The 9,177-nt window shown below is 50.5% G+C and overlaps 1 protein-coding gene across 1 annotated transcript; it reads left to right on the top strand.

Annotated features, from left to right (window-relative positions):
* Nucleotides 1-8,592, top strand: cdk13 (cyclin dependent kinase 13). Its single transcript, XM_080515106.1, has 14 exons — nt 1-1,905; nt 2,223-2,789; nt 2,868-3,026; nt 3,116-3,255; nt 3,708-3,878; nt 3,952-4,141; nt 4,229-4,285; nt 4,381-4,482; nt 4,564-4,641; nt 5,216-5,332; nt 5,426-5,557; nt 5,638-5,834; nt 6,248-6,754; nt 7,149-8,592. Exons 1-14 carry the CDS (start codon nt 785-787, stop codon nt 7,847-7,849), a joined length of 4,239 nt encoding a protein of 1,412 aa, XP_080371232.1. The 5' UTR covers nt 1-784; the 3' UTR covers nt 7,850-8,592.
* The last annotated feature ends 585 nt before the right edge of the window (nt 8,593-9,177 follow it).

Genomic DNA, 9,177 nt, shown 5'->3' with positions numbered 1-9,177 from the left:
AGTTACAGTATCTCCAAATAAATTCCATGACTCTTATGAGACATTTTGGACAAAGAGGCGATCGCTCGCTTTTGGGGATACTCCGTCATCGGAGGGATCCGCGGCGCGGCGGGATGCAGCTCTGAATGGCTTTGTTTTCCTGCAAACTGACTGAACTCCACGCAAGGAGAAAAGAAAGCTAGCTGGCTAAAGCTGCTAGCGGCTACTAGCCGACTCGCGTGCTATCCATCCACTTCCTTGTTGGAGTGTGATGGAAGGCGACAAGAAGTTTGTGAGTTTTCTTCACCCCCCACTTTAACACTACCCGGTGACGGAGTTCACCTCTTTGCACGGACGGCAACAGCTTCGAAGAAGTGGATTTAAAATCCGGAGCGGCTTCGGGCCTGTGCTTTTGACCATGAAATGGAATGCGGCTGTGTAGCTGGACACAGGTAGCTGCTGGGGGCTAGCTGGCTAAACAGACGAGCAGATCTTGGGAGATGTCCGTCCTGGGATACAATGGTTGAGTACCGACTGACTTTATAACTCGAGCAGCATTTTGTGAATTCGGCATGACAGAGCGCACTAATGTCACGAATTACCGTGTGGAGTAACCCGCGTTCTAATGCTAACGATAAGCTCGTGAGCGAGCTGGCTGGCTGCGTTTAATTGTGAGTTTGCCGTGGCGTTAGCCGACTAGCCTGTTACTCAGCTAGCCCAATGTTTTGTTCGTCAATAGAGCAGCAGACGTAGCTCGGTTTGATTATAATCCTATTCTCGGCTGTAACGTGTACTTGGCGGATAGATGCCTAATTCGGAGGTGCTTCGTGAGGGTCGGGGACGGAGCCCCTCCGCACAGAGGAATGCTAACAGACAGGAGAGGCGCAGTAAGCCTGGGAGCGGTGCCGCTCAGCGCGAGAGGCACCGTGAGAAGGGGCGATCCTCGGCGAGGAGAAAGAAACGCAGGCAGCCGAAGGGGAGAGACCTGTGGCACACCGGTACGACAGAGGATCCCGGCAACAATCGAAAATTTGGTAAAGAGGTTGAACTTCGGACATTAGTCGAGTACGATGACGTGAGCTCCCAGTCGGAGCGGTTTTCTGGGAGCCCTTCTCCTAAACTTGACCCCCAAGGTGACAGCCTGTTAGGGGACCGACTCGGCGAATATAACGGACCAGCATCCCCAGACAGGCATCACACCAGAGACCGGGAGGCAGTGTGCCTCAACAAGGACTCCCAGGCAAGAGGAGCCTCGGAGAGGAGCAGGCAGGAGAAGGAGCCGGGGAGGAAAAAGGAGCGTCCAAGTCGAGAGAGAGACTCAAAAGTTCGGAGTGGAGGTAGCCTGAGTGGCTCTAAAAATCACAGGGATGCTACAAGGAGCAGTGACAGAAATGGCAAAAGGACGTCAACGTCCCAGTCCTCCCAGTCTTCAGAGAAAAAGGATTCGAAAAGGCACAAGAGCAAAACAAGATCAGACAAAGAGCCTCCATCCGCGTACAGAGACACTCCACAGTCTTACAGAGACGACCGAGACGATCTCAGGGCATACAGGAGAAGTCCTGGTTTGAAAGCAGAAAGTCCCTATGGGACATCATTTCCATACAACTACCAGTCTCCTGGTGGTTTCAACCAGCTCATATCCAGACGAAGTCCAACTTACGGGAGCAAAAGACTTTCTCCCAGTTCTGCATATTATAGTCGGGATGTAGACTCATATGGGACGTACAGCGCCCCGAAGTCGCCAAGCTCATATTCCAGCAACAAGAGGAAGCGCTCGCCCGTGAGCCCGGTGAACTGGCGCAGGTCACCGAGTTACGGCCGGCACAGTCCATATGAGCAAGGAGAGTTCGACTCCAGTCCGTACCGAAACCGCAGAAGATCACGAAGTCCGTACAGGAAGTCACTGAGCCCAAGTCCAGATGTCAGGTGAGTCGTCACCTTGCACATCAGAGCACCCTGTACACTCAACTGTTTGGGTTATAGTTTGACATGTTGTTATAATTTAGTGCTGCAGCGGAGTTAATGAACTCTCAGCTTAGGCTAATTTTATTTGCTTTTGTCAAACACTTTAAAAAGTTAAAAAAGAAAGAAGCCCTCAAAATCACACAGATGTCGCTGGCATGTTTGTATCCAGCCACTACCAGACTGCCAAATCTCCCTGCATGTGACTCTGCTCTCACTTGACTTTGTTTTCTATGTTCCGTAAAATCTTAACAGGCTGTTGGTTTAAATTTGTGTTGCAGGCGATCTGCCAGGTCTCGTAGCAGAAGTCCGTATTCCTCCACAAGGCACTCGCGCTCCCGCAGCCGCCACCGTCACTCTCGGTCCCGCAGCCGCCCCTCCAGCCTCTCGCCGAGCACTCTCACCTTCAAAACAAGCCTCGCCGCCGAGCTCAGCAAGCAGAAGAAGGCCAAAGCGGCAGAAGCGGCGGCCAAGGCCAAAACCTCCAGTAACACGTCCACCCCGACTAAGAGTTCCTCCTCCGCCCCGCAGCCGAGCCCCAAATCCAACCACATAGTCAGGAAAGCACGTCCCCCCTCCCCACCTCAGCCGGAGAAGGGACCCCGGACCCCCACGTCCAGCCAGCCTCAGTCCCCCCCCGACAGGCCATCGAAGAGGAACACCGAGCCGCCGGGCAGCAGAGAGCGGGACGTGAAGCTGAAGGAGGACAGCGCACAGCGCGACAAGAGGAAAGCAGCAGCGTCCGCGCAGAGCAAAGAGAGAGAACGAGCCGCCGCTACTCTCGTATCCGCTCTGTCTGCGCTGCCTCTCCCACCAATGATCCTGGAGCACATGGACAAAGGAGAAAGGTATGTGTGCACGAGTGATAATCGTTGGTTTCACAATTTCTGTCCTTGATATGGCTCACGCCCTCTTATTTCTCCCAGTTTGAAGGACAGTGCAATCTCAGGTAAGAAACGGCCGGAGAAGAAATCTCGTCAGCTTCTGAGTGACTTGCCTCTGCCCCCCGAGCTGGCTGGGGGCGCCTCCTCCCCGCACAGCTCCCCCGAGGACAAAAAGCCCCAATCAATCCGGAGAAGACCTAAGTGAGTTCTCCTGCTTCCGCTGTTTGATTCTGACTCAACTGCCTCTGCTCTCCCATGTGTTGACTGGGATTATTTTTCTTTTTTCCCAGGATTTGTGGTCCGAGATTTGGTGAAATTAAAGAAACGGAGATCGATTGGGGGAAACGCTGCGTAGACAAGTTTGAAATTATTGGCATTACAGGAGAAGGTACATACGGTCAAGTGTACAAAGCGAAAGACAAAGACACTGGTGAGTTCTCGTCTAATGTTTACACACTCATTTACTCGGTTTTAATGTACTATGTTGAACATTCTGCCAAAATTAAAAAAAAAATTTTTTTAAATATGAATGGAAAGGCTAATGATCTCAAAATAATTCACAAGAATTGTGTAATTTGATTGAGGAAAAATTTAATAGATTAAAAATTCTGGTTATTACATACCTCATGGCAACGCTACTCATTGAAAAATAATCAGACAGTTGGTGAGAACTGCAAATGTCTGGGATCAAAAAAAAAAACCCCATAAGACCATACTCAGTCACAGCCGGGGTAAATGAATGACGAGAGAGCACTGTTAATGAGAAAAAACTCTCTACTTAAGTGTTTGTATTCACTGCAGATAAATCATCTACTATCTGCTTCAAACTGCTGCTTGTTGTTCCGTACTTGTGAGTCTAACTATTCCTCTCTTGCGCCTCAGCTGAAATGGTGGCTTTGAAGAAGGTTCGACTGGACAATGAAAAGGAAGGTTTCCCCATCACAGCCATTAGGGAGATTAAAATCCTGCGACAACTCAACCACAAGAGCATCATCAATATGAAAGAGATCGTCACAGACAAGGAGGACGCGTTGGACTTTAAAAACGATAAAGGTTCGACCTGTTGTCGGCATGCGCTCTTCTGCCTGATGAGTTTTGGTTGACTGTCCGTTCCCTTCCCTCTCAGGTGCTTTTTATCTGGTGTTTGAATACATGGATCATGACCTGATGGGTCTGCTGGAGTCGGGTTTGGTGCACTTCAACGAGAGCCACATCAAGTCGTTTATGCGGCAGCTGCTGGAGGGTCTTGATTACTGCCACAAGAAGAACTTCCTGCACAGAGACATCAAGTGCTCCAATATTCTTCTCAATAACAAGTGAGGCCAAAATGTCGTCCTCTACTGCGTTACTGTCTGATACGTTGTGCCGACTATCTTTAACCACTGTTCTTTTCTCCTAATCAGAGGTCAAATAAAGCTGGCAGACTTTGGTCTGGCTCGGCTGTATAACTCCGAGGAGAGGTGAGCACAACGCGATTTTCAACGGGCCGCCGTATCAATGCTGCTTTGCACCATTGCTGATAAACGGGTCGTTTCTTTCTGTTTTTTTTTATTAGTCGACCATACACCAATAAAGTGATCACGCTGTGGTACCGCCCCCCCGAGCTGCTCCTGGGGGAAGAGAGGTACACTCCAGCCATCGACGTGTGGAGCTGCGGGTAAGAGCCGGAGCCATCATGGTTTAGTTTCTCTTCAGCGTTATTTGTTTTTGTAGAATTACACAATGTGTCTCATTGCAGGTGCATTCTTGGAGAATTGTTCACAAAGAAACCGATATTTCAAGCGAACCAGGAGCTGGCACAGCTGGAGCTGATAAGGTACGTCTTCAACCCCTGATTAGTTCTAAAGCCTGCGGTACGAGGGTTGACGATTTAAAACGGGTGCCCATTTTCAGTTTTGTTCCATTAAAGCATCAATGGGTTTGTCCTAAGTTCTAGTTTTTGCTGCAGATGCACAGAATGTTGAGCAGTCATGATCCAATTTCTGGATTTATCAGATTATTCAAGAAACGCATTTCTGAGAAATTAGATCAACACACCAAGATTCCTCCAATGTCTGTGTGCCAATTTATTTTGCTCATTTACTTCTGCATGTGATGATTTAAAAAAAAAAAAAAAGTAATGCTGAAGACAAAAGCTGGGTTACTAGAAAGTCAACAAATTAATGAAATATAAATTGAAAATAAATGTTTCCATCACTTGCATGCTCTTGAAAGAAATCTGATGATACAGTGGATAATTTCTGAAGTGCATGTGGGCACATTGGATCTGATTAGTTGTCTTCCTCGCAGCTGTCAGACCTTCTGGTTGTGTAAACAGGCTTGTTGGTAGAAGTTAATGAGATGTGGATACTCCTCAGTAGCTCAATAACCAGTGAACGTCTGCGTTTCAGCCGGATCTGTGGAAGCCCCTGCCCTGCTGTGTGGCCAGACGTGATCAAACTTCCCTTCTTCAACACCATGAAACCAAAGAAACAGTACCGCAGGCGGTTACGAGAGGAGTTTGCTTTGTGAGTCCCAGCTGTGCATTTTTAATGTTACATTCCGGGGAGTTCTCCGTCCAGAGTTTAATCCCACTGCGATGTCGTGACTGGCCTTTTCAGCATTCCTCCGTCGGCCCTGGACCTGTTTGACCACATGCTGAACCTGGACCCCAGCAGGCGCTGCACGGCCGAGCAGGCGCTCGGCAGCGAGTTCCTCCGTGACGTGGACCCGGACAAGATGCCTCCGCCGGAGTACGTCTCTACTCGCGGCACCAACGTCAGTCTCTCGGAGTGTGAGCGCGGCTGTTGATTAACCGTTTCCTTCTCCTCAGTCTTCCGCTGTGGCAGGACTGTCACGAGCTGTGGAGTAAGAAGCGCCGGCGACAGAAACAGATGCCAGAAGAGCTGGTGGCTCCGAAGGCGCCGCGCAAAGAGCTGGGGCTCGACGACAGTCGCAGCAACACCCCGCAGGGGGTCTCTGCCCCCGGGGGCGTCAAAGCTCCAAACACATCTGCCTCTGCGCTGCTCGGTGAGTTTAACCACCGTTTGTCTTTCTGCCGTCTCATTAGTTGCCAGTTAAAAACTCAAGAGGGGCTGAGATGCTCTGCAAAACAACAACAATCGCGCATCTCCATGTATACTGCTGTTAGGATAGGATATTGAGGACCAAAACTTATCTTTTATAATGGTTTCACACACATTCAGTTTCTTGTTATCTTTTATTCAATTGTGATTAAATTTGCTTTCAATACAGTCTGTTGAAGCATCTTGATTGAAAGGTCACAGGTATCATTATCGTTGTCATTTGTGTGATGAGAATGTTTTGAGGGGTAAGTAATTGCAAGGTGGAGCTTTGAATAGAATCTCAAGTGAAATCCAGATTTTGCAAGTTTTGGTGCTCAGGTTTGTTTTTTTATTTCTTTTTCTCCTTTTTTCTTGCAGATCCAAAGGGTCCAAACTCTCAGTTCACCCAGGAGCAGCTGGCCGTCCTCCTCAACTTCTTCGGCCAGCCGAAGAGCGCCGGCAGCACAGCTCAGCTCGTCCACTCAATGAGCTCTAAGGTCAACCAGGAGACGTTACAGCAGCTCTCCAAAGCCCTGGCTCCACCTGACGCAGCCGAGCCTCCGCCTCCTCCTCTTCCTCAACCCGCCCCTTCCAAGCCCCCCCAGCCCGCCGGCCCAGCAGGAGTTCCGCGCACACCCCCCATGCCCAAGCCCCCCTCGCCGCCCATGTCGGCGCCGACAAGCATTCCAGAGGGCGAGGCTGCGGCCGCGACGCAGACCGCCATGACGATGCTGCTGGCTCAGCTCCTGCAGGCTCAGCAGGCTCAGAGGCAAGAGACGGCTGACGGAGGAGACGGAGCCGAGAGCGGCAACCCCGCAGGAGCAGCAGTACCACTTCTACCTCCAGAGAGCAAACAGCCTCCAGAGCCCAGCCCCGTGTCTCCAGGTGAGCTGCCGCTGCCGCCTGATCCTCTGAGAGTGTATTATCAACAAAGCAGGACCATAAATATAGCTTCCTCAAAGCTCATGTTCAATAATGGACTCGTGCCAATTTTATGTACATTTAACGATGGAATATTTAAAAAAACAAATGGGTACAGTGACTGTCAGGAAGCAGTGGTGCACAAAATATCTTGAAAACTCAAGATCAAAGTTGTCAACAAAAACAGTTACTGATTATTTTTTTCAAACATTTTATTTGGAAGGAATTTTTACAGAAATGAAAAGGTTGAAACGGCTCACTGGAGGAGAGATTTGTAGTTGCAAGGAAAATGTGCTCGGCCTCCAAATAGCACTTTGTCTTCGGTCCTGGTTACATTTGTCAAACTCTTGTGTTTCAGTGTCTGAGGTGGGCGGAGTCTCCATCCTGCCTCCAGACCAGAGGCCACCTGAGCCTCCAGAGCCGCCTCCACATGCAGACCTGGACTACCGGCAGCCGCCGCCTGAGCCCAAGACGGGCCACGCTCCTCCCATCGCCTCTGCAGGGGGTGGCGATGGCGGCAGGCCCCCGGAGCCGGACTATCCTCCTCTCCCCACTGCCGAGGCATCTGGATACGGGGGCGACTATAGCCACCCGCCCCCTCCCCCGTTCACTCCCGCTGGGTTCGGGGAAAGCTACATGGGCCACATGCTGGGCGGGGGCCTCCCCCCTCACGCTCTCAGAGAAGTGTTCAGCGGGCCTGGGCAGGCCGTCACCTCCTCGGCTGCACCCGGGGTCCTGGCGCCCGCCCACCCAGACGCTTTCCCCCCGGGGCCGGGGGCCGTGGGTCCCGGCAGCATGGTGTTCACCGGGGACAAGGACCACCGCTTCGAGTACAATCACAGCCCCCTGCCCGTGGAGGGGCAGCCCAACCCCGCTGCCATCCACCTGTATAACCACGCCATTGCTCGAAAGGATGGCGGCCCCCCTCCCCCGCCCATCCCAATGCCAGGACAGCCCTGGGGCTCCCCCTCTCAAGTCGGGGCTCCGCCACTACCCCTCGGCTTCGTTCCACACGTGAACTCGGCAGCAACAATCAGGGGACGAGGGCTGCCGTTCTGAAAGACTGGAAACACGAAGCGCGACCGCGAGGGGAGGGGACGGTGTGTGAGCCTCCGAGGCTGGACCGCCAGGGTCTGGAGACGCACATTCAGTTTGGAATAACTTAAATCTGTGTAAGGCATTGTATTCCTCCTCAGTCTGGAAAGCGGAGTACGTTGCGGGACAGTTAAATAACACCGGAGGAGCTTTTCTTGCTCATACCATTTTCATATTTTTTTGTAATCTATTCTGCTGTCTTTTAAATTAAACTTTTACCTTTTTTGAGTGTACATTTGTCAGGCCAGGTAAATTTTAAATCTCTTACCTTAGCCTTTCTGTAATTGCTCCCGGGCAGACTAGTATTACTGTTTTGCACTACTGATTGAAGTAGGCGGAAACTATTTTAGCTACGAATGCAAAATGGATTATGTGCAAAATCTGCACAAATAGGAATCTGTCCCGTTACGTTTTTTTCCTCTTTAGTTTTTTTTTTTTTTTTTTTTTTTTAATGGCCAAGATTATGTAGAATCAACGAGGGCTCATTTGATCGGGTTGATGGATCATGCGTCAGCATGGGTAGTGAGTCGAGGAGGACTGGTAGCACTTTGGTGACTGCTACAGGTGTATGAAGCTGAGAAAAGGCAGTTTTGCCTTCTTGCCAGTAGGTGTTGTATCATGAGGAAAGCAAACACACACACAACCCCAATTCAAAAAAAGGAAACAATGTCGCTTTTTTTTTTTGTACTAAATTGATTTGTCCCTCCTCTCCCTGCTCCTTTGGCAAATGTTTATTAAAGAAATGCCAACAGTGTGTCTTTGTGTGTTGAACTTGAACCACTGGATGGCAGTGTCACATCAAGCATCTCCACACTCGACCTGCTTCACAGAAAATCTGACTGCAGGCAAATATATTCCCGTCAGTCTCACTCGGAAAGCAATACACCCGAGCTGGCAAACGCCATTTCGGCGCCACTAAATCTTGACACTTTGAGCGCCACTCGAAAGGTGACAAGCTTCCCGGGTACGTCAGCGTAATGCAAATTGACATATTTTGGGGGTATTTGTGGCGTGGAAACACCTTTCTGAAAGCACGAGAGACTATCAAAGGAGACGTGGCTGAGCAGATAGCGGCACGCGTCAGCTCGCAGGCGGTGTCGTACACAGCCACAAACACGGCGAGCAGCGCCGCCGACGAGAAGAAGGCAAACGTTCCCGCCGATGACAGCTCCCACCGCATTCAATCTTCCCCGAGTGCTAAACTCACACTTTGAACTCTAATGGAAAATGTTTTCTCAGATCACAAGGCAGCCCTCCTGAATACTCCTAATGCTACACCTGATAAGCATTCC

The sequence above is a fragment of the Blennius ocellaris genome (genome assembly GCF_963422515.1).
Source record: "Blennius ocellaris genome assembly, chromosome: 19".
Lineage (NCBI taxonomy): Eukaryota > Metazoa > Chordata > Actinopteri > Blenniiformes > Blenniidae > Blennius > Blennius ocellaris.
The sequence above is the reverse complement of the archived record's forward strand: the minus strand, read 5'-3'. Positions and strand labels throughout refer to the sequence as shown.

Bases quoted from the DNA above. Each gene is read 5' to 3' on its own strand.
- cdk13 (XM_080515106.1), top strand. From the start codon at position 785: ATGCCTAATTCGGAGGTGCTTCGTGAGGGTCGGGGACGGAGCCCCTCC. The intron at 2,790-2,867 runs GTATGTGTGCAC...TATTTCTCCCAG, and splicing joins CACATGGACAAAGGAGAAAG to TTTGAAGGACAGTGCAATCT. The intron at 4,642-5,215 runs GTACGTCTTCAA...TCTGCGTTTCAG, and splicing joins GCACAGCTGGAGCTGATAAG to CCGGATCTGTGGAAGCCCCT.